The sequence below is a fragment of the Cydia amplana genome, chromosome Z (genome assembly GCF_948474715.1).
Source record: "Cydia amplana chromosome Z, ilCydAmpl1.1, whole genome shotgun sequence".
NCBI classification, from domain to species: domain Eukaryota; kingdom Metazoa; phylum Arthropoda; class Insecta; order Lepidoptera; family Tortricidae; genus Cydia; species Cydia amplana.
The window spans coordinates 31,051,141-31,077,682 of NC_086096.1; the positions used below are offsets into that span (position 1 = coordinate 31,051,141).

Consider the following 26,542-nt stretch of genomic DNA (forward strand, 5'->3'; position numbering starts at 1 on the left):
TGTCACATGGTTTTAATAAATCCAAACTATTATTAAAATAGAAAAAATATATCAAAACATGAATCCGACACTCGAGATTTTTTAATATGCAGTTCTCAAACATATACTCATTATGTATTTATATTTTCTCCCAGCTTGACACCAAAACCAGCTCCCAATAATTTTCTTTATTAAAAATATTTTTTTATATAAAAATAACAACTATGTGTACATAACAATTACATGTTAATTAAGCTCTATATATTTACTATATCCTACAAAAAAATCTCTCACGTAAATTAATCCATTTAATTACTATTAACCATTTTTGTTTTGAAAATGTTTTCGTTGCTTCGAGAAAATGGACAGTGGGTTTGTTTTTCACTTTCTCAAATCTCTTTCTCATGTTAGTGTAACAACAAAAAATCTCCCACGTATATGTAATATTGTATGGAATAAAACCATTATTAAATCATCCAAGCTATTTAAATTACCCTAAATAGTGGGTACTGATTCACTGTAGAGAACGTTTTATCGACTTCCATATCTCCGTCTCACTTCAATGTTCGCGGCAGACGATCGTTCCGCTTCAACAGCCGAGAGTTCGCGATCCGGTCGACCGTTAATTCTCCCATGACTATCTTACCCAGTTTCATCGGTATGCGTTGCGCGCTTACTTAACACACCTCAGGCCAAGCTCCTATAAAACGCGCAATGCATGCATACATTGCGGTATCTTCTATATGTCACATATGTCAGCTATGAGGCTATGACATGGCTATGACAGACTGTGGCAGTTAGTTCCAAACAAGTATACAGACTTGTCTACCCACCATAAAGTTTAGCGTAAAGAGAATATATCACTCCTTAGTGAAAAACCATACGGTTTGTGCGAAGTTGAGCGTTATGTCAATGCTAATAAAGATGATGGTTTGACTTACGGAAATGAATAATATAATATCATTTTATTTTATATTTCCAATTCCCGTTTCATTTACACCCAATATTAAATCTTTTTCCGTAATAAAATGCGTATATAATTACTGTCATCATCTGTATTTATTTTATTTCTTTAACCCCTTATTCATAAACGCGCTACAAACCTCAATTAGCTAATAATAGTAATAATCGTTTGTCCTTATCTGTCACTTTAATTATGTATTTGTAAGTAAGGGATAAACATAATTGAACTAAATCAGGCCCGTAAAGTTTATGAATAAAGTGGTTAATCTTTATTGCACAAAAGAAAAACCTTATAGTACAAGAGGCGGACTTAATGCCATAAGGCATTCTCTACCAGTTAACGATGGCTTGTCCTCCGGGCCATTTGATCGATGACCTCCTTTGATTATTTATTTTTAATGGACGCCAAAATCCAGACAGGAACTTCGATTTTGACATTTACCACAGTAATGCAGTCGGTAGCAATGTCGCGCTTCAAAATTGCTGCAGTCGACTGCATTGCTGTAGAAAACGTGAAAAAGGTCATTCAAAGGGTAATAGGGTTATATACACCGCGGGATTTAATAACCCGAAAGATTTAAACCAACGATTTTAGAGCCTAATTAGAGTATATAAAGTTATATAACACATAGTCCAAAAACCCTTAATTTAAGAGATATAAATTATTTAAAACAAATCACAAGTTAAAAAATCTCAATTCTAACACAATCTTATGCGTGGCCGAGCGCGACAATGACAGGTCTGTGTGCGTGACGTAGCCACCAACTAATTTTACACGCAGACGCACTAACTACATGGTTATTAGCCAGTTTCACTTAATTAAGTTTGGTATCTATCCTACAAAAAGGTTTCACTACCGAAATTTTGTTCTGTTCTCAATCACGAGAGTACAAACTATTTACCTTCACGATAACTGGCTGATAGTTTGACGAAAATGACGAAATTGATGTCAATAAAATGACATATTTCATGTCACGCAAGATATGCGCAAGATAACATCTTTAAATTTGATTGACTCTAATAAATAAAATTCATTTAGCGGATATTCACTTTGTGTACGGATTTGGAAACCCGAAGAACTATGTGCTTCCGGCACGACGGACCCACTTCAGCCTATAAATTCGTAAATTGGCTAGACGAACAATACCCTGAGAGGTGGATTGGCCGTGGAAGCAACGTCCTAACCTGGCCCGCCCGCCCGGTCACCCGACTTAACGCCATTGTTTTTTTTTCTATGGGGAACTCTGAAAGATAAGGAAGGAATACTCAACACCAGTGAACTCTGGAGAAGAATTATTAATAAAAATTCGAACGGCTTTCGAAGAAATAAAGAACACTTTTGTAAACCTAAATAATGAAATCCGTTTAAAATTAAATCTTTGTGCTGAAAACGGTGGTACACACTTCGAAAACCTAATTTATTAAATTAATAAAAAAGCGTAATTGTTTAACATAGTTGTTTTTTTTTACTTTACTCAGTATAAATCAACACATCGAGAATTTAAAATACGTACTGATAAGCATGATCGATATTTTAACAAAAAGTCATTCATTGATTTTAACAAAGTAATCATCCCTTTCCAGCTGTAGTATGAGTTAAAACAATAAGAGGCATGATTTCTTTCGGATATAATCATGGTTAATGGCTTTGGTTACCTCACTCAAAGGAAAAGATTTTATCGCAAAGTTTCAACAATAATAACTGCACTGTACCTACTGTTGTAGTAATTAATAAAGTTTAATTAAACTCGCTCACTCTCTGAATAAAGGTTTGTTCACAAAGAAGCGGTAAATTAATATGATTTAATTTGTACTGAAATAGTAGTTTAATTAAAATATATAACTGGACCCATGTTGATATAACATTATTTACTCGTACTGTCGTCAAAAATACGTGGTTTAAATCTTTCGGGTTATTAAATCCCGCGGTGTATAAGATGAAATGATGCATTAATAAAACTTTAGTTAATTAACAATATTATATTAAATCATTAACAACTTTGACAGCACGATCTCTTCGCAGGTAGGTGCTCTACAAGGAGTTTATATTACAACATTATTTCCAAGAAATAATCTCTCATTGTTACGAAAATGTTGGTAGGGTGGCTTTAGGTTACTTTTCGTTCATATCGTCTTGGATATGGGTGAACATGGTGTTAATACACTCGGTATCAATCAACCTGTAAAGATATTGTAGCCTGGCCTTTTCTCGAAAAGTCTTCTAGAAAAATTTACGCTCATGTCGTCTCGGATATGAGTATATTTGGTATCAGTGCATTCAGTATAATATCCTGAACACAAATATATGAGATGACAAGCACGAAAGTGGTGAGGGTAGTTGCTATGACGCAAAGTTTTTACCATTTTTCTTTTAAACATACCATGTGGGGTACCAAATGAAAGGGCCTTGTGAGTAGATCACAAATATATAACATACTGTAAAACTTTTACTACTTAATCCAACAAATTATTTGAAAACGTTCAAAAATTTCACAAGGAGTTGATTTCCAACTGCTCTGAATTGACTAAGATAACTTGATCCCAAGTTTCCTTGCAATTATACGTAATCAAGGGCCAGGCTCATACTAGTTCTCATGTCGCGATGCGCTAACGCTACAAAAACTAAGCGTTACGAATTGCTGACATTTGCTTCTTTTAGTTTCACTCTACTCAAGCATCGGATGACAGGATCGTTGAAAAGGGACAAACATATCCTTTGACGTTACGTTACTCTTCTCGTGAATTGTCAAATTTTAAAATTCGAAATTAGCTTTGGAATTTGTCCGGATGGCTATTCGAAGTATAACTTGGTGGACGGTACTTACTAACCAAATAAGCTTGAGATCCAGTATCATAGATAGTTGTAAGACTTCAAGGGTCTATTTATATCTGACTATGCATCCTGTATTCTAAACGTTTTGTGAATAGATATAAAAATTGACACCTATCATTTTTCACATAAACACAGACACTTTATGCATTGAATTATTAAACCTTAACGCAATGCCATAAGTCATAAGGTATATTTTCCTAATATACCTTGATGCTAATTCGAACTTTGTTATAAAAGATGTCATTTTATATCATTCGCGCGTGCATTTCACTCGTACTAGATGAAATATGTATTGGTGCGAGCGAGACGGTTGGGCGAATGATAACAAAATGATATCTTTTTGACATCTTAAACAAAGTTTGACTTGGCCTCTGTGGAAGCCTGGAAATACAGCATACTTCATTGACTTTTTATGCTGGAAATTGATTTAATTATTGCGAGAAAAATAAGTATGTTATTCTTCAATAACTTGTACAGTTACTGCCAAAAAACTAGAAGTGTCCATTAATTGTGTAGAACATTATTTGCTGTTTGTTTCCAATATCATGCTGCTATTATGCGAATATAGCAGTTCCTCAGGCAGATAAATTAAACATGATCGAAACAAATACTATTAACCACAATAGTAAACTTTTCTCTCAGTGTGGGATATTCTCGGTCATGAAAAACTTACAAAGTTATTGTTTTTTTTTTCATTAAATCTATAATTAATATTATTGTCGGGAGAAATTCTGACCGTGTAGTCGTGTAAGCTTCATAGCCCATTCTTCAAAAAATCTCTAGTGTGAAATTACTGTTTAGGTAGTATAAAATATAAAATAAAAAAAATGGTTTTTCTCAATAACGGGAACAGATATCAAGTTGTTAATTCGCAGCCGGGTATTCAATATGATATATAATTCACCCGTGTAGAAACATTTGACTGTGCAATTAATGTAACTTTAACTTTATATTGACTTCACTACATCGGCGATGCGGAGGATGCGAGTGCGAAAGTTTTAATTCGCGGGCGCGTATTAATTCCCGATAACCATAATCAATAATGAATTATTTAAGTAGGTACTTACATATTTTCTACTACTGCATTTACATTCACTGGATTACATAGGTAGACAATAAAGAGTAGAGATAAGTACCAACATACGTTTTTGGACGAGGAAATAGTACAATGCTATCTCGGATAGCTTATTTAGCCGTAAAATACAATAACTGTACGTATATAGATGAATACCTAAGCTATTCGACCATTTAATCTTTTAATCAATTATTTTATTATTTTTAGTGCGTGATGGCTAAGAGCGCCGCGTAAAAGTTGAGTCTTAAGAATGTTTTGTCCAAGTTATAAAGGTGAGAGCAATGCCGACGATCGAACATTCTAAAAATAAAGACGAAGTTGATTTAAGTCACGCTCCGTAGAGTTTTACGGCGAGAAACATTCCATCAATATCGTAAAAGCGAAATGTACCAGTAAGCTTTGATCTGGTGCGAGATATCGCAGGGTTGTGTGCGTTAACAATGTGAAGGGGGATGAAGAGGTGTTTTCAGATCTTTGAAAAATGTTTAAGATTCATTGATTCCAGCGTAATTCTTTCTAGACATGTTACGATGTTTGCCACAAGGCACCTCTGTGCCTCTCTTTACAGGGTAACTCTTTACAGGGTAACTCTTTACAGGGTCTTAAATGAGTGGGTTATCTTATTTATTTTACCGTTCACACAAGTTGAATACATTTAAGACTAAAATACTTTTATAATTTATATTGACAGACACAGGACAAGAAACCAGCCAGTCAGTCAGTCCACCAGTTGAACACGAACGCTGTAAACGGTTCGAAATGTGAAGCGTCGGGAGTGTCGGGACGTATTTGAATTTCATAATACGCGAAATTAGGTATCCGGTTTAATTGTTCCATAACAGGACTGCAAAATCAACAAGCTTTAGGCATCGAAATAGCACACATAGATTGAATTTTTAATGGAGCTCCGAAATCGTTACTCGAGTAGCATGTGCCGCCATCACAGCCTGCTCGACAGCATCCATTTCCGCAGGAACTGACGGCTCTGGAACCTCCCGTCATCCTCGATACGGGCTTTTGGCTGACACATATGAGCACAATTTGGAAGGTACCTTCCAGAGTAACTTTTTATTTTTTGCCTCGTTTGAAAACAACATACCTTAATTTGTCACATCACAGTGGAATTCACTCAGAATTGTCAAACAATGCACTGATGTATATTAATTATTATTAGGTTTACGTGTCACTTGGCGGCTATGGGACATAGTTATTGAAAGTCGACGGATGTGCAATACCCGGTATGAAAATGAGAGATCTTTAAACTACATTTTCGCAAAGTCGAATGATCACGGCGCTTTTAGCCCACCATACACATTTTGCCTGACCACGAAAACAAACTCTCTAATGTGGCAATTACACTAGTTAGGCCAGTCATACAAGAGTATGACCGACCGACGTACGATATACCGACCGCATGCGGCTACCGACCGACCTATACCCGTACCACGAGTGTCAACACTGACATATACCTACGCTAGGATCTCGAAAATGGCTCTAACGATTTCGATGAAATTTGCTAGCTACATATATATATATATATATATATGGGGGTTTTCGAGGCGAAAAATCGATCCAGCTAGTCTTATCTCTGGGAAAACGCGCAATTTTGAGTTTTTATGTTTTCCGAGCAAAACTCGCGCTCCCAGATATTTCTATTCTAATATGTCAGTACGAGCGAGATACATAAAAGGAAAGTTACAGGCGTTAGTGTTGACACTGTCAGTGACTCGTGGTAACTCTAAGGATAACATTCCATTTCTGACCGCAGCTGCACAGTAGTGCAGCTGCGGTTGGAAATGGACTGTCACCTTTAGTGTACTCGAGGCACAACTCGATGTTGTTAGCTTCACGTGTATTGTGTTACCATGCACTCCGGACTGCATTAGCTCAAATTAATAATGTTACGGTGAAATGGAGCTCGAGCTTTGTTGGGTCACTAACAAGTTACAACAAACTTATAACGGTTAATAGTATTTGCTTGCATATTAGCGCGCGTCCGATTTGATATAGTCAAGGTATTTGCACTGCACGGCATCGTAGAAATAAATGAATGAAAACCGGCCAAGTGCGAGTCGGACTCGCGCACGGAGGGTTCCGCACCATCAACAAAAAATAGCAAAACAAGCAAAAAAGCGGTCACTCATCCAAGTACTGACCCCGCCCGACGTTGCTTAACTTCGGTCAAAAATCACGTTTGTTGTATGGGAGCCCCACTTAAATCTTTATTTTATTCTAGATTGTGTTTTAAAACGAAAACTAGTGCCTGCGCTAAATTAGAGGATTGAGTTGACGAGCCGACACAACCACAAGGCTCCGTTTAGAAAGCCGTGGCAAAAAACCGGAACAAAAGGGATTCAAGTATCATGACCTCTAGTGTCGTACTATAATCACGTGACCAGTGTTGTCAGCATAGCAAAAACCATAAAATAGCACTGGAGCGCCCTGAAATCCCACGACTCTTCTCTTTCCGCACAGACTCTATTTGTTGCCCTCCATAACAAATAAATTCGACCAATCATAGCGTCGCATTGCGTAGGTATGTTTTGTCCCTCACGGAGGCACGCGCAGAGTGCGCAGACCACTTCTATAGGATTCTACCTTCTATGTTTTCACTAGGTAAAGGCTCTCTTGATTGTTCAGAAACTGATAAGAAAGTTGCATTTTATCCACATTAGTCGAGAGTGTAGGTCTTGAAATAAGGCGTTGCGTGAACAAGAGATTTCCTTTGGCAGGATTGGTCCTTAGGATCCAAGGATAGATTTAAGAAGTGGAGCCACCGAGATTATTGATGTAACCCATCACCCGTTGACCACGAACGCTGTAAAGGGTTCGAAACGTCGGGATGTAGTATAAATTCAATATACGTACGAGATATAATCCGTTTTATAATAGTTTTATTTCATAAAATAAATCATTCAAGTATCGATCCTGACTCGACCCGATCTTAGTCTAACATACCCTATAATACGGTCTCCAAGACTTAGCTACACATGAAGGCTCGCGTCCGCGCGAGCGAGCGCCGCGCACTGGGCTGTGAGGGCTCGCCCTTATTGCCTTACCTACTAATTTATTAATAGGAAAATCCTGAACAACCGCTCATAACATCATCAAATGTTATCAAAGAATATATTATGTCATTTTTTACCAGCCTATGTGCTGACATAGAACCGTTTTAACATTACTTTTGCCCTTTTTAGTTATAAAAGCTCATCTACTTAAGTAATAAAACTTTAGTGAATTTCTTAGGCGGCAATGATAAGAGTTAAGATAGGCTTGTCATATTAAGGCACACGAGCAATAAATCGAAGTACAGTCGGCCAAAAATGTGTTCTACCACCCTACGGTTGAGGTTCGTTTGAACGTCATGAGACAACAAGGTTGATTTCCCCTAAACTCCGTTAGAAAAGTCAACTTTAGCGGTCGTTAGATCTCGCAGAAACTTTTGTCATAACTGGTAAACCAGTTTCTTGGCCAACTGTACCTAGTAATTTTTGTCATCACGTGTTCGGTTCAACTCTTATAATATTTTATAACAGTTATTGTTCCCATCAGGGATACCTAACATTAATTATGCCTTTTAGCAGTTAAATAATAACCGAGTCTTTCATATTTATTTTAATATTTAAGTATTGCTACCGCCATTGTTATATTTAGTAGTTGGATTATGTAACCCAGATTGTGTAATTGTAATAACAGTATACCTATCTATACATATATCTATGTCTAACGAGCTACGGGAAATCGATAGCGCCGATTATGTACCTATCATTACAGTTAAGTATTAGTGTCACCACTGAATGTTATGAATGATATTGGCTGTGTACGTGACATAGTCATGTTACCACTACTTTATTCATAAGTACGTCAATGAAGTTCAGTAGTATCTACCATACTTCCACCCTAAATGCCGGCAACGCACTTACAACATCTCTGGTGTTGCGGGTTACCATGGGCGACGGTAAGTATATAATTGCTTACCATCGTACGATTCGTTTGCTCGTTTGCCTACCTTATTTCAATGAACCAAAATAATATTGAGTCGTGCCAAAGTAAACCGCAGTCACTTTTTATAGAATGACAGAAGGTAGAAATCATAATAAACGTCTGATTACCAACATTACAGAAATGTGTTCATACAGATGTAGTGCATAATTATTTTCCATCGTACTTTCACGAACGTGTCTTGCTATTTTAGTCAGTCTCGGTCTCTCGGACCAAAAAGTACTGACATTGACTGAACTAGCATGACAAATAAGAACGTTTCCGAGAAAATACGATGGAAAACAATTATGCACTACATCTGTACATACCTTCATCATACCTTAGGGGCTATTCATAAATCAGAAATCGTCAAAAATAGATGACGTAATTTATGGACAGCCCCTTAGAGAAATATTTCTCTATGATCATATTTAAATACCTACTATCATACGGTGTTATTCATAAACGTCTGCTAAGTTAATCGGCTGATGATCGTCGTTTGTCCCTCTCTATGGCATAACGACAGATAGGGACAAGCGACGATCATCAACTGATTAAGTTAGCAGCCGTTTATGAATAACGCCAAAAGTCGCGTCAAGATCATTTTGAACACCTCGCCCCCTTATCCCCTTAAATAGCAACTATTGCTGCTGACTGTACAGTGTAATTATAGTGTTCTTACAACATTATTCTTGCTCGTGATAGCTTTTACGATAACGCGGAGAAATTCTCACTAAGGGAAATAATGTACCTATTTTATTTCTGTAAATAAGCTCTAAGCTCTTGACTAATTTTGTACTTACGTTTAAACTTGCCAATGAGTTAGCAATAAGTGGCAGACGTGCCGGAGTGAGTCGGGGTTAAGTGATTAAATTAGAAATAGAAAAGGAAATACGATGCGTCTAACAGTTGAATCTAGCTGATGTTTAAAGGAATTGATGCTTGATACAAAATAGCTTAAAACCATATTTATTGATTTACTCTACTTTATAATTTAATCCTTTTTTTACCAAAACAGATTAAATCGTTTTGTGAGTAAGGTTAAATAAATCGTTAATAAATTATAAGTTATAGATGATTCTTTAAATTAAAGAGCCCAATTCTGTCATAAATGTGCACTACGTATCATTGAGGTACCTAATATTCAAGAGACGACATCTCGAACAAAATGTTTCCGCACCTCAGAGAAGTGCATGCATGCATGCGAAGCCGAAAACTGTTAATAAAGACGCCACGTGTATTTTTTGACTCAGTTAAACAACGTTGCATACAATACTTTTTCTACGACCAAGCATTTACTTTGAAAACTAAATAATAGTAAATCAACAGTTATTCCATTGCTTACCGGTGAAATGTTATTCCATCCCTTTTATTATATTTTCTTGTGCTATTGTTGTAACTTTTTAACACGCACGAAGGCATTTTTTAATTTTTTAACCGACTTCCAAATCTAAAAGGAGGAGGTTATCAATTCGGTTGTATGTTTTTTTTTTTTTTTTTTTTTATGTTTGTTACTCCATATCTCCGTCATTACTGGACCGATTTTGAAATTTTTTTTTGATTGTATGTATATGCATACAGATTGGTCCCGTTTTTGTCAAAACCCAGTTCTGATGATGGGATCCATGAGTAATCGAGGGAACTCCTCAAATCTTAAAGGCATACATATAGTGATTTTTGTGTTTTTATCAACAAATCAAGCATATACATTTAAAAAAGTGACATTTGATGAAGTGGAACTGCTGATGATGATCAGAACGGAACTCTTCAACGACGCATAGTACACGTTTGACGATTTGTCCTCTTCGTTATGTTTGTTAAGCAAGTTAAGTTTTTAAGCCACATTTTTGTCAAGCTCGAGTTCTGATGATGGGATCCATGAGGAATCGAGGGAACTCCTCAAATCTTAAAGGCATGCATATAGAGATTTTTGTATTTTCATCAAAAAATTAAGCATTTTCATTAAAAACTGTCGCATTTGATGCAGTGGAACTGCTGATGATGATCATAACGGAACTCTTCAACGACGCATAGCTCGCATTTGGCGATTTGTCCTTTTCGTTATGTTTGTTAAGCAAGTTAGGTTTTTAGGCACATTTATGTCAATCTCAAGTCCTGAACATGGGATCCATGAGGAATCGAGGGAACTCCTCAAATCTTAAAGGCATACGTATAGAATTTTATATATTTTCATCAGAAAATCAAGCATTTACATTACAAACTGTGGCATTTGATGAAGCGGAACTGCTGATGATGATCAGAACAGAACTCTTCCACGACGCATAGTACACGTTTTGTGATTCTGAATTTCGATTTTGACTTGGACTGGGCCCCGGACTCCGGACTCGGACCCGTACTCGGACTCGGACCCGTACTTGGACTCGGACCCGGATCCGGACACGGACCCGGACCTTGATCCGGAAAACCACTATTATGATACCTAAACTAAACAAACCACTATGATTACCATAAAATGTATACATATTACCAAATAAAGTATAAGCGCCGTTAAGTGGGTCCAGGCTAGTAGTTAGAGAAGTCGGTTTTTTTCTATTAAAGATTATTTTTTTAATTCTGTACATGTGTGGCATCTCGTAAGTGGTCGGTGACGTACTAAAAGCAAAGAAGTGCATGCACTTCTCTGAGGTGCGGAAACATTTTGTTCGAGATGTCGTCTCTTGTATATACCTCAATGCTAAGTATGACTATATACGTATTACGTAGTCGCCTTATACGCAAATGGATAAAAATACTAACAGTAAGGAAGACAGCGCGCGTATGCCCTCGAGTCAACGCCATCTAGTGGGAAGTAGCGGAACTTTTGCTATCATGACTGAAATTATTAATTATAGCTGATCAAGCAGATCTTGTCAGTAGAAAAAGGCGGCAAAATTGAAAAATGTAGGCGCAAAGGGATATCGTCCCATAGAAAATTTTAATTTCGCGCCTTTTTCTACTGACAAGATTTGCTTGACCATCTATATTAATGAATTTCACCATAATTTCACTAACCAGAAATAATGATTTGGAGGGTTAACATCAAATAGGAACGTTCATGTTTTCATATCCTGCCTGGTGAACTTTACCAACATAGGTATAATTATATACCTACTGGTAAAATAATAGCAGTTCCCTTTGAATAAAGTAGTGGGATAAAAAGAGAGTGGGCGCATCTCAATTAATGACTACTTACCTATAATTTCGTCTTAGTCTACCAAGTATTAAAATAATTTCACTTGTTTGTTACAGACAGGTGTCTGTGCTGCAGACCTCCATCCCGCTGCCTGCGTCGGCGGCGGCGGTGCGGCGAGCCCCGCCCGACAAGAGACCGCTGCCTGCCACGCCCGTCCACACAGGTACGAGAGTAGCACCATATTTTTATAGACAAAACTTATCATCATTTTCCTCGCGTTGTCCCGGCATTTTGCCACGGCTCATGGGAGCCTGGGGTCCGCTTGGCAACTAATCCCAGTTATTGGCGTGGGCACTAGTTTTTACGAAAGCGACTGCCATCTGACCTTCCAACCCAGAGGGTAAACTAGACCCGTATTGGGATTAGTCCGGTTTCCTCACGATGTTTTCCTTCACCGAAAAGCGACTGGTAAATATCAAATGATATTTCGTACATAAGTTCCCAAAAACTCATTGGTACGAACCGGGGTTCGAACCCGCGACCTCCGGATTGCAAATCGCACGCTCTTACCGCTAGGCCACCAGCGCTTTTTTATAGACAATACTTATATCGTTTCATAATATTGGAATGTGCCTTCCAAATTGGGAATCCATATTTTCGAAAGGACATTGTATTGAAAGAGTTCAAAGAAGAGAAACAAAATTGGTTGGTACCATCAAAATTGAACAAATATGTTACTTCTTTGATACTAAGTAAATATCTGGCTGAGTAATTATGAAGAAAAATAATGGACCTAAACATAATTTCTGTTGAAAATATGAAAAACATTATTACATAATATCTGGATATGCTGATTGAAGAACGCGCTATTCAGTGAGTACCTAATAATATTGAACTACGTATTGAAGATACGACATGAATAGAAACGGATTGCATTCAAATCTAAATTAATCTAATCTCGAGTATTGCGAGTTGGATTAGAACGTCTTGAATGGGCTGGTTCAAACTAGCTGGACTTATTTATTACTAATAGCCTTCTGGCAACGAATATTGCACAGTTTCTAATAGGTACCTTACTAACTATATGTATGTAACAGTTTTGAATGATTCACGGTTAGTTTCACTATAGACTTATATCGACGATATGTGATTACCTTTACAGTAGAATGAAGGTAGACCGAGCGCGGTCTACACAACTTTGACACCTACCCGCTATCTTCAGTTACCTACCCGTGAACAAGATGCATGTAACTGCGTCGAAATATCGGGACCTCGAAAACAATACAAAAGATAATCACTGTTCATATCCCGGTCGATATACGTCTATGTAGGTATATTATGTACTTTACCTAGTCTGCTGAGAGTTAGAATACTTAACACTTAGCAACTTGGTTGTATACATGGGTTGTAGGTACACGTTTAAGTATTTAACTATTTACTCGGTACAAGTAAGGTAATTAAGGAATGCTTTCGTAAAGCAATGTCAATCGCTTGTATGAAATAGTAATACGAGGAGAGGTAGGTACTTAAATTTTGTAAAATAGATTAATATGTATGTAATTATACCAATTATTATAATTACTTAAATGTTTAAAGTGTTTCAAATGGAAACTTTCGCTTCGTTCGTTGATTCGGCGGCCAATCAATATTTTATTAGACCCTTAGTACATTACTTATAATCTACTAGAATTTTGATAAGCCAGACCTAAATATACCGGCAATAAATTACAGCTTAACAAGCTCCTCATTGTGTAGTCATGTGTTAATTGTCTTAGCAGTCAATTGAGCGGAGCTTTATCAGGCGGGTGTGCGATGCATCCCTTATCAAACGACAAGGACCTTAAGTTAGGTTGTTAGCAGCTAAAGTCGAGTGGCCTGTCCTCGTAAATGTTGAAGATTATAGTTTGGAAGCATGCTTGTTGCTCGCCAGTTGTAGTGCATTACTTGCCGCGCGCGCACATTTTTCCTTCATATGACCGCAAAAAGCTTCATAAAAGCTGGATTCGGATGGCAGTAGAGGTGGTGGTGTAACATTTTGAAACGGTCATTAAGTACACGTTATTTTGAAAACTTACAAGTGCTCAATTATTATTATTGTAAGTATCGTATCGTAGTTCTTTGTAATTAATGATTGTCCATGATACTGTAGTTGGGTCTTATTTAATTTATGTTAATATTATGCACATTAACCAATTAAGTCAGAGTTGCAATACATATTAGATAAAGATAAATTAAATTAGGAATAGTGGCTTAAAATGTTTTTTTCCTTGCTCTACGTGCGTAAAAATGTACCTACCTAATAATTGCTCGGAGCAATGCTGAGTCGAACGGAACCGAGAATGCCCGAAAGGATCAGTTTCGCCCCCCTGGTATAATAAGCAGATTGATATGAGTTATTATGTTGGCGACTTTAGTCCACCCACTTCACCGCGAGCGTTTATGTATAGGAAGAATCCAAATCATCTTGGGTTTTCAATTTGTTATAGTAGATAATGTCGAAAATGAATAAAAAAGAAACACAAACATAAATATAATAAATGAAACGAAAAGTATTTGTGTAATAATTTAAGATTTTTTGTGACCTTTTGTAGTTAAAAGTAGTAGTCACGCTACCCTGTGACATACTTAGCAACACTAGAAACCCATAACACACCATTTTTATGGCCGCCATTGGCTCATTATAATGTCCCTACTTTAGGGTTGTTACACGCGCACGCATATCATTGTCAAGTACCAAATGACGTCACGAAATTATTATTTTGTATGCCACGATCGATAGTCGAAAGCCAAAGTAAAAAGACCCCCAGTATATTTAAGTTTCCCCTTTTAATATAAACACACACAGGGGTTACAAAGCTCTTGATACATTAGACAAGGTTGATGAGTGACGACAAAACATTTGATCCAAAACAGTTCAGTGTGTCGCGGGCGCAGCGCAGACCACCCGCATTATTATGATAAACGAAATCTCTCGACTTATCTCGCGAGTGTTTACCTAAAATATTTACACAGCGAGTATGATAAACTTGCGCTGAAAGATATGTTTATATCGAATATTTGGTATTAGTTCGATAAAGACGATCAACGAGCTTGTGAATGTGTTATAAATACAATAAACTGTAATATGGTGTATTTCTTCAGGTGGCAAAAGTGCTTTGTCAGCGAGCTCCAGTCGCTCTACTAGCCCTCTGGGACAGGGGGCTGTCAGCTTCATACCACGAGCACCTGCGTCGTCGTCCGGGTAAGTTATAAATCATCTCCAGTAGTCTATTAAGTATTTTAGAAAGAACAGCATTTTCCTACGCTTCCAATATTGTTACTTGTTTGTTTACAGATCACGACCAAATTCCTCGCTTTTGGCCCCTGGCAGCAAGATCCCGGCTAGTGCATTCACGCAACCTCAACCGCATTCCCAAAAAGCGATAAATCAAAATGGGACACCCGCAAAGCAGTCTATGCTGGACAAATTGAAACTTTTCAATAAAGATAAGCCAAACAATGAAAAACAACACAGTAAAAGCACGGCAGTGTCTAAGCGAACCAGTTCCTCCAGCGGTTTCTCTTCTGCCAAAAGTGAACGATCAGACTCTAGCTTAAGTTTAAATGAATCATCCAATACTACTAACGCGCATATCAAAACCTCGAATTTGTTAGGACCTAAAAGTATAAGACAACAAAGCGATACTTTATCAAAAGACAAACCTGGTAAAAATGTAAAATCTAAGTTAATTAGCTCTAAAAATCTTAAGGATTCGTCCACCAACTTAAGTAAATCGAATGTTAGATCAAATAATACTGATAAATCTAGAAATAGCCCGAAGCTTACTGTAAGAGACAAAGAATCCAAGCTCGCTGCACCTAAATCAATAAGTAATACTAAATTAAATCAGATCGATGATCATCCAAGGAATTCAAAAGGAAAGATAGACACAAAGATGGTCAAATTGTCAGGAAGTCAGATGAAACTGAGTGAACAAAAAAGTGAAAATAACACCGAAAGTGCAAATACAAAAAATCTGTCTAACAATCCTCCTTCACCACCCACAGGACCAAATGTATCGTTACAAAATCAAACTGGTATTCCTAAGCCCACAGCAGCTGTAAAGGGAACGTTTAAAATATCAAAGGATGAACGACATATTATACACAAAGGTACAAATAGTCAATTAAGTCCAATACAGAGCAATTCTAGTTTAAATTCTACAAACAATGTAAGTGCACTTCCATTTAGTAGAGAACAATCGAATTTAAGTAAAGACGTTTCACAAAAACAAACGCTTGCTGTATCTCCAATGCCTGTGATTAATAATGCCACTTCTCAAATGTCTGAAAGTTTGCATTCAAATTCTACGCATAGTACTACTGGACAGCATTCAAACTCAAGTGACAGTAGTGTCATATACCGACCTTCCAGTGAATCCGGCTCTGAAATGTCGAAAACAACTTCTAATGGTCATTCAGCTAACAAGAGAATTGATATGAATACAACGTATATCAATGATGTTATTAATGAGGCAGAAATATCCGAAAAACAGGCAGCGCAAAGACGATTACTTGAAAACTCTGGTCTCAAACCAGCGTTTGATCACAATACTACTTTGTCAGACATAAGTAAAAAGCTGGAGGGAGAAAGCAGGTCTAGCACACCGTCTCACTGTCGTGACAACTCGCTTGGCGAAGACGACAATCCGTTGATGAACGTAATGCCTATGAGACCACTGCTTAGAGGCTACAATAGTCACCTTACCCTTCCTATGAGGACATCAGGTCTGTCACAGAAAAACACGCCGACGTATCCGCATCACGCTAACACCGTTAAAGCTAATTTTGGTCGAGAAAATATAGCATTGCGGGATCGAATTAATTACGGCCCCGGTTTTTCGAATCCTGATTATTGTGATATTGAAGTTGCATCAGGATATTTATCAGATGGTGACTGTTTAAGAAGAATAAACATTAACGACATGGATCGAGGAAGAAATAACGATATTATGGACGGATACATGTCTGAAGGAGGAGCTTCACTCTACGGACGACGTGTTAACTACCAGCAGCCGTCACAACTCCAACAACTAGATGAAAGGTACGTCACAAAAAAAATGATGCGACAGAGCTACAGCTCTGATTGCGTGAGTTCTTTTATTGTAACACCGCCGTGATAAAATTGACACAAAGCCTTCACGGGCCTTCATCTATTCATTGTCTCAGCGGGATTGCGTTTATTACGGTACGGACTTACGGAGACGCCAGCTAGACAGACATCAACTTTATTACATTTAGTATTTGCCGCGGTCGTAACCCCAAGGTACAATTAATCCATCTATGCCAAATTAATTGTAGATAAGTTCACGATTCCCAGGTGACCCAACATATAGCTAACTGACCTTATATCGCTAATTGCAATTGTTTATAAACTTTCTATTTGATGCACATCGCGAATTCGTTGGCTATGCGAAAGCCTGCCGAGTCTGATTCATGTAACGTGAATGTGAGCAAATCCATTTTCCAATAGCGTCGGGTAAGCGTCTCGCTCCACAAGTGGTCGGCCCGCCTTTCGTCACTATCAAACGTTACATAATGTTACTTATATTTGTATCGACCTATTCTCAGTTTAACTAGTGGCTCCCGAAATTGAAAACTTGGTTTAACAAAATACAAAAAAAGGCTTACAACAAGATAAACTACGAAATCTTGTACTTATCTTCCTCTAGCAAAGTATGAATATCTGGGAGACCGAGCATTGCTCGGAAAACGTATAAAATCTCAACAATTAGCGTTTTCCCAGAGATAAGACCTAGCTAGATCGATTTTTCGCCCCCCAAAACCACCATATAGCAAATTTCATTGAAATCGTTAGAGCCGTTTCCGAGATCCCCGAAATATTATATATAAATAAATATACAAGAATTGCTCGTTTAAAGTTATTAGATAACGATACATGTATTTAATTGAAATACTGATGATGTGTTCTTTAATTAATACTTTGTACTATCATGCTTGTACGTAATCCTTTAAAAACTTAGGCATAAAAATCCAAAATTTTGTGGATATATATTATCATGTAATTCATGTATGTACATATAGTTATATCAATTAAATACTTGGCATTATCTTAAGACGGGGGTTAGCATCGATCTGAAGAGGGTCCGCATTACGCACACCTCTAAGCAAGCAGTTTACGGCGTTTACGCTGCGGGTCGGACGCACCCGTGACTCGTAATGAAACATTCTAAACGTTAAGAGATAGCCGAGCGCTTCGGCTCATTTTGCTAAGTTTGTTAGTAATCGAAATCGAAACGAACAAAGCATTCGTCGGTCTGGTGAGGTGAGGTATTCTCGCGCAACGTTCGTGGCTGGCTGCACGGAGCGAGGACTCACCCACACTGTCGCAGTACTGGGGAGAGGGCGGGGTAGTCAAAATCGATACTCCTACGTCTCACGTCGTCCCTGCCCCGCGCGCCTCTATTTACGACAGCCACGACACTAACCACCCCCAACAGTACCGCACCATTCGGGACCTTAATGATCCTCAGCATAAAATTGCTCTTTGGTTGCTACGACGGATTATTCCCTCCGCTGTTCCACGAATATTTGGATTGCTAATATAATTATTCCCGCTTTCTGTAAAAAAAAACAATTATTTATATTTTAATATAATTTTGAGCCTCACAAGTGCTGTGTAATTTGTTTGTCTATTGTAAACGCATCAATTGATGAACAACAAGTGCATGAACAACAATGGCGTTGATCAGTTCAGCTAGGTACTTAATCCTCTGTCGCGGTTGCGGATATTCTGATATTTACACGAGATCGGAAATGTCAATTAGATTTGTTGAATTAGTTTAGTTTGAACCGTGTGGTATGGTATGAGAGTGTGCTGGGAGCAGCGTCGTAGCAGCGTGGGTCGCCGGTTGCCGGTGCGGTGGGCTTCGGATCCGGCGGCGGCAGGGCGGGCGGCACTCGGCGCCGCGCTCTCTCGGCGAGCGGGCGCGCCGTACTTGCCGCCGCCCGCGTTCCCACACGCACGTGACAAACTTTTCCGATTTCCTCCGCGGAAAATGTAAATCGGTTGGCCGCATCGATCGCCTAACGCCAGACGTACGCGCGCCGTACCCTGATCACAGCTGGCGCCTATCTCTGGACCGTACTTAACAAAGGCCCGGAACCGGGAAGGAAAGACACTCGCTAATATTTTACATTACGATAAATAATCCTTTGACTTTTGGTGGTAGATAGTTGCTAAGTGTATCTTATTCGATGTAGTGGACCATACGCGTTGTGCCTTCTTAGCTTGAACCGGGGGTGAACAAACGTAACTTGTAACAATACCTACTTTGCTCGGTTTTTGATACGTCATATGATAATAATTTTGCATAAATTGTGTAAGGATCAGTGTTGCCTTGCTACGTGTCTTTGCTTTTCGCGGTAGATGTTGTAAGCTTACGGTGCTTATTAGGTATTAGAACATATGTGCTATTTTTAAAAGAACTTAAGTCAGTTTCTACTCGAGTACAGCTGAAGAAACAATGATATCGGTAAGACATGATTGATATTTTAGCACTGAATCAATTGTATAATTTCTTTTCAACTTGTAGGTTTAACATTGTCTACCAAGCAGACATTCTATTGCCTGAAATTGGCATGGGTATTACTCGTACCTAATTGGGTATTGATGGTTTTCAGAGCGATCCGTGCGAACGTTTATCTCATTGTTAGTCCGTACTCAAACTTGAAGTATTTGCTGCCACGAGGCAGAGACCTTGCTGACATCTGGCCGCGAGCGATGTCAATGTATTGCGCTTTGTGACATGTGGCCAACACTCGGTACAATATGTGATATACTTAGTTAACATTAATTCAATAGATCAACTCTATTTACTTGACTGTTGCTATAGTGTCAGGTTGATTTTTTTTGTAGGTATCTACGTTACGTATAGTATGAAATATTATAATGTTAGTGACTAGGTATAGGTCACACTCAACAACTTTTATTATGGGACCAATGACGAATAAGCAAAAAAAAATTCTATCCCGAAGAATGTATGAAACCTCTAGTTCTTAGTTTAAAAAAAGTTGGAGCCCGCAAGTGCAGTCATCACACGGGATTGTTACCTATACCATTTAGGGTTCTTGCTAAATTGGAAATTCTATAGCGTAAGTATTGAACAACCAATTTAGCTAGGACCCTAAATGGCGCAACAATCGCGGAGCGTGATAGTACATAAACAGCACATTCCTCTTCATTAGTAGTAGTTGCCTATGTAATAAAATCAGAGACAATTACATATAAGTACATATTATATTTGTTACATACGCGTCAAAAATAAACAGTACATTGGTGGCACTACCCTTATTAGAAGCTTGGAACAAGCTGGCAGTGGCATCTGCATAGCTATGAAGCGCGCCACCCTCCCCCTGATCTCGACTATGATTCTCAATTTCATTTAAATTCGTGATAAATATATTACGGCTATCTATTTTCCTTAGTTTGCAGTAGGTAGTATTTCATTAATGCAAATAATATTATGTTTTTGTATTGTGTATATTTGGGTTCCGTTTGCATGTAAACTAAATAAATAAGTATTTAATTGGCACCATTTTACGTACTAAGGCGAAAATAACAATAACGGAACGGAACATAAAAGTCTCTATCTAGTTTTAAAAGTTCCTTCACCTCTTGCTCCAATCTTCGGCAAACTAATACCCACATATTATTTTTACAATAAACTTCTAAATGTTAACGACCATTATTAAACTTTATTTGTCTACTAAGTCTACTTAGTAGTAAGTCTGCACGAGTACGAAAAGTAGCAGTAGTAAAATATTATTCTATTTTGAGCGGATTAACTGATTTTACAGTGCCTACAATTATTTTAGTTATTTTATTTTTATTTTATTTTATTTATTCAGAATACATACAGTCATACATGACACAGGTAGAAGTGCATAATACGCACATAATTTATCTACTAAAAAGACCTGGAGGATACATACAATATCAAGCATAAGTGATTCATTAATACTTACAGTAAAAAGTCGGAATTATAGCAATAATTAAAGAAATATACATAGAATTCTGAATTTGCGTAGTAACTAGATAACAGTAAATTTAAAGTCTCAGAGAGTAGATAGGTAATTACAGCTATAATATTTTTTCCCTTGTAAGGATTTTAAGTGTATTAAGTGATTTGTGAAAGGGATCAATCCTACTTATTTATTAATAAATATATTATGTATATTTCATAATTCAAGCGGATATGCACTTTTGCAACTCGCTGTACTTCCCCGAGGCGGGGCGTCCATATATTTAACTGGCCCTGTTATATGTATGTATAGGTATGTTAGTGTGGGTCAAATATTGGAATCTAAATTTAACCCACTTCCCGATTTCCGATTGAACTGAAATTTTACATAGGTACTGATCTGATAATGGAGACAGGAGGTGGCCATGGGAACTCTGTGATAAAACAACGCACACTAATTGTGTTTGGGGTTGTAAGAATTGTCTCGATGAGTATTAGTTGCCAGTGGAAAGAAAAGTGGAGTAAAAGCTTAATACCAGAAATGTTCTTTTTGCCAAAAACTTATTAATTTCTACTTAAATTGATCACACATATTTAAACAGTCAAAAGGGGGAGGCCTTGGACCAGCAATAGGACATTAAAGTAGGGTAATAATAATAAAGAACATATACAGTAAGTAAATCAGATTGTAACGTAGGTACTAAAACAAACTAACAACAGAAAATAGTCAGGTATTTTAAAAACTTATGGTTATCGATGAAGATAATTTAATGTAGGTAGGTAGTACAATCGCCATCAGATATATCGGAGCGGCTAAGGCGCTCACAAATATCTGAGAACGCCTCTATTGTCAGGGCGTTAGAGTGCGTGTTCAGATATTGTGAACACCTTGGCCGCTCCGCTATATCTGATGGCGACTGTACCTATGGGCATAGCGTGATACTTATCGCGACCATAATGAATTGGAAAAATTTAAATTCACATTAAATGCGTGTCCCCTAGTTAGTTGGAAGCTAAACGGTCAACTGCATCGGGGCCACGGTTATCGTAAACAGTACTAACAGTAGTTAACTCGAATCAAATTTGTTACCGACTCGATTAATGAATACCTAAACACTTACACACTTAGGTTTAAATGTTATCTAAACATAAATCATCAAGCTGACGAGAAAAGTGACCGCCCCTGCATAGAAGTTTGTATGCAAAGGTGCTAAGCGAATAGTATTGCTGACTGTATATTGTTCAAATAACGTAATGACATAGGCAATGAAACCAAAAATAGTGATATTTACTTGGAGTGTGAACATGATAAGCTTTATGACTTTTATGATTATGACCTGATATTATTACCATCGAATGAACGTGTGAGCGTCCAGATATAAATTGAGGTATTCAATGTTATCACACGTGCAGTTGTTTTAGCAATAATTAGACACATACTTGTCTTCTAACACGAGTAAGTACCTATAAACAAAGAGGCCCTGTGGGAAAGATTAGAAACTATTGTACTAATTAATCATATTAGGTACATAAAAATTTAACTTTACATTGCATTACATCGCTACCGGTAACACGACGCTGCAGTGATTGTGAATTGATCCCAAACCCCCGAACATGACTTACCCGCAAACGAATGGCATTGCTCCGAGCGTTAGGGGTAAACGATCGTGTGCCTATACATACATACTAAAACCCCGGCGTAGGGCGGGTATTTCGAGAAAGAGCATACAATCGATGCCAGTCCGCTATAGGTAGTGGCCTTTCACTGTTTGTGAATCATGAATTCGATTGTTTTGGCATCGAGTGTCCGCCCGCATACTGCTCATTCGATTAGTTTCAATCGCTTTCGACGATATGGCGTATCAAGTTAAATGGTACATAAGTTTTGTTTTGCCTTATCAATTTGGCTCGTAGTCGTACGACCGTACGTGTATGTATTGTATGCATACATATTACGCACGTGTTTTTAGAGTGCTGTATGAATTCGCATAAGTGTATTAAATAGGTTACTCAGAATATCCCGCTTTCCAAGTGTAATTATGTAAGTACTTTTAATGGGAAAAACGTAGGGTAGGTGTAAAGAGAGTAAAACAGATACGTAGATATTTATAGAATGATTAAAAATTGCCTAAAGGTGCCTAAAGAGAGTCTTAAAAATAAACAATGTAAACGAAGAATCATTAAAAGGGTGATAGACTTACTATTGTACCATACCTACGCCGACCGACACACTAGGCTGGGAATGCTTTGATAGGCGTTAGCGCTAACAATAGCTAATAGCATTATTGTTGTGGAAAACTCATCAAAGGAAAGGCTAAGGAAATTTGTCATATGAACAGGCGGCCATTGTAATAGCTTGTCATACTAGACAAGGCTTTTATCTAAAATTACTTATGGATATATACGAGTATAATTTACTACTTATAAGATACGCGTTACTCTTAATTATGAATTTTTTGGCAGAAAAGATTGTATTATATCTTGCCGACTGGCCTAAATCTAAGGCAAAGAAATTGTCAAGCCATTCTTAAACATTGCAAGATTTTTTTGCATTACGAGACCTCTCATCAAATTTTCTGTCTTTAATGAAACCTTTATTAAATTCAATTTAACCTACATATTCGCCGACTAGGTTTTCTTCGTCTGAAATGTCTAAGTGTCTGATCTGTTCTGCCGATAACTTGTTTCCAAGTTGGGACGTCAGAAAGTTTGTTACAGTCTTGATTACACCGACCGATTGTGTAGACTTCAGACAGTTCTGGATTATATTTCATACGATGTCCAACTTTTATTATTTATAATGCTTCTTAAATTGTCGTTCGGGTCTCCATTTTTCCGAGTATTAGTCAATATAGCTGATGAACAATGTCTAATAAATAAAGAACAATAATTATTTGTTTAGCGACTCTACGTACTTAGCTGCACTCTGTAAGTTCTCAGAAAAAAATCAAGGCATTCATGCCTAGTAAATAATAGGGAGTAGGAAGTAAGGAATAATGAGAAAGCTGCTCAGTTCATAGATAATGAGCAGCGCGGTATGAGTTGGCGCTTTCAGGGGATCCGTCATCATTAGTGCGTGGCTTCGGGCGCGCAGTTTTCATTAAAATGTCAATGTTGTGATGACAAAACGGCACCGACAAAGACTTGTGGGTTGCCGATGTAGATAAATGCACATCCTGCTCACTAAGGATTGACATTTTCCTACGCGAAAATGTGGAAACTCAAAGCATAAATCGTGCGCCTTCTAACCTATATGTATAGGTACATGAGTTAGTTTCTGTACTTGGCTCCTCGCCATTTGACTTAAGCACTACAGGAACAAATAGTGAGCACGAAGGCCAAATCACTTAACAGATAACAGAATCCCGGTGGTTTATTTACTCATCATCTTCCTCGCGTTGTCCCGGCATTTTGCCACGGCTCGTGGGAGCCTGGGGTCCGCTTGGCAACTAATCCCAGTAATTGGCGTGGGCACTAGTTTTATTTACTATTAACTATATTTAGTTTACAGAAAATATTCAAAATAATAACCCCTTTTTGGTCTATCTATACATTGCTATCCTTATACAGCCCGGTATCTGATGAGAGCTTGTCGAGGCTTGCCGCGAATAATCAGCTGTGTTTGTACGTAATCCCAAGCAGTTTACTTAACCTGCCCAGAACACTGACTGTATGCGCTCCGCTTGGCTTCATTTCCTTTGCAAGGGCTGTTTCCTGCTTAGTAATGGGTTGTACAACTGTAAAGTTGGGCACAGAAAATCTTTTAATCGTTGTGAAATGGGTACATTCATTTTACATATCGCCATTTCGTCTAAAAGACACATTAACTAATTTCATTTCATACCTTTAAACGAGCAATTCTTGTAAATAGGCATATTTCGAAGATCTCGGAAACGGCTCTAACGATTTCGATGAAATTTGCTATATGGGGGTTTTGGGGGTGAAAAATCGATCTAGCTAGGACTTATCCCTAGTATAACGTGCATTTTTGAGTTTTTTTATGTTTTCCGAGCAATGCCCGGTCTCCCAGATATTTAATATTATTACGTATTAAAATACAGCGACTGAACATATTTTTTATTATCTTTTAACTTGTTTGTATGCTTAGCAGATATATCATATTAGAGATAAGAAATAAGTTTGAATCGTACGGGTATAGAGAGACTATTGATCTCGATCGAGACCACGTTTGATTGATGTGTGCTCTTAAAGCACGCGTTATTCATTTGTAATATTCACAAGTAATAAATGATAGTAAAATGATAAATTAAATTAAAATTATACATAAGTATTACGAGTATGTTTACTCAAGAACAATGACAGTATTTTAATTTTAAGCCACGATGTGACTAGAAATGAATACTTTATATAAGTTAAAAATATCAAGCAATACATTTGAGGAGTGTCTTTTCAAAAGGGTTTATTTTTTCTGGGAATCTATTTCTAAATTGGACCTTAAGTTTTCTTGAGCAAGGTTCTTTCTAGAAGTACCGCTAAGAAAAAAATAAACCCTTTTGAAAAGACACTCCTCATTTGTACTATCATCAATCTTATATTGTGCAATAAATAAAGATTAAATAAATATATAGCTACACGTTATTTGAATAAAATATGTACATACGTAGGTATATTGTACATCACATGTACAAGTAATATTATTGCCAGCACCTACTCAAGAAGTCAAAGTGGTATCGGATTGCAACCATTTTATTAAAACTTTAATCTTTGGTATGTTCAAATTAGGTCATACGCATATTATTACACACGACTGTAACGAGAGCACTTTAGATTACCAATGCATTCATTCCGCCACAAAGACACGTTGTACAACCTTATGAACTCAAAGGAGTTATTTATTCATACTGTGGTGTTTCGCAAAGAGTTACTTTTAAACTGAAATAATATTTAACAAAAACAACTTAATAATACGTAGGAACAATAAACACAGAGAAATATTTAAGTTGAGTACCGTAAAATGGGGTGAGTAGGGTCAAAACTGAAATTCAAACCTCGATAACATACATACCTATGAAAACTGAATGGTGTATTTAATAAGTGTTCCGGACGTTTGTATTTTAGTTTTTATTTTATTTTGGGTAGTTCCATTTCATAACTTTGACGATAAAGAGGAAAACCCACCTCACCCCGTAGTGCCTCGTATTTGGGGTGAGAGGGGTTTTCATACAAAGGTGATTTTGGAAGATTGTTGGATCGATTTTTTTTATTATGCGTATTACTATAGCTCCATTTTAAATTGGAATACATTATTTTTGTAGCAGTAGCCTTAAAATCCCTTCTCACCCCCCTCTCAAACCTTCTCTCCCCATTCATAACCCACCTCTCCCCGCGAAAGTGCTCACCCCGTTTTACGGTAAGTAGTATCAGATTAAATAGAGTATAGAGTAATATATCTAACGTTAAATACCTACAGGTAGCTGATATAAAACCATCCTTCATTTGCAAAATATTTCCGCTTTTTGCTCAGAGCCTTGTAAAATGAAAACTAACAGCTATTATCTTCAAATGAAACTTATGCTACTCCATCGTCCACTTAC

At 37.4% G+C, this 26,542-nt stretch overlaps 1 protein-coding gene across 1 annotated transcript in view; it reads left to right on the plus strand.

The window, feature by feature from the left end:
• LOC134661126 (protein sickie) overlaps positions 1-26,542 on the plus strand; it is a 231,065-nt gene that overhangs the window by 126,373 nt on the left and 78,150 nt on the right. Inside the window, exons 4-6 of the mRNA XM_063517077.1 lie at positions 12,081-12,187; positions 15,106-15,205; positions 15,299-17,047. Coding sequence (XP_063373147.1) covers positions 12,081-12,187; positions 15,106-15,205; positions 15,299-17,047 — 1,956 coding nt within the window. The remainder of the gene's footprint in view (positions 1-12,080; positions 12,188-15,105; positions 15,206-15,298; positions 17,048-26,542) is intronic.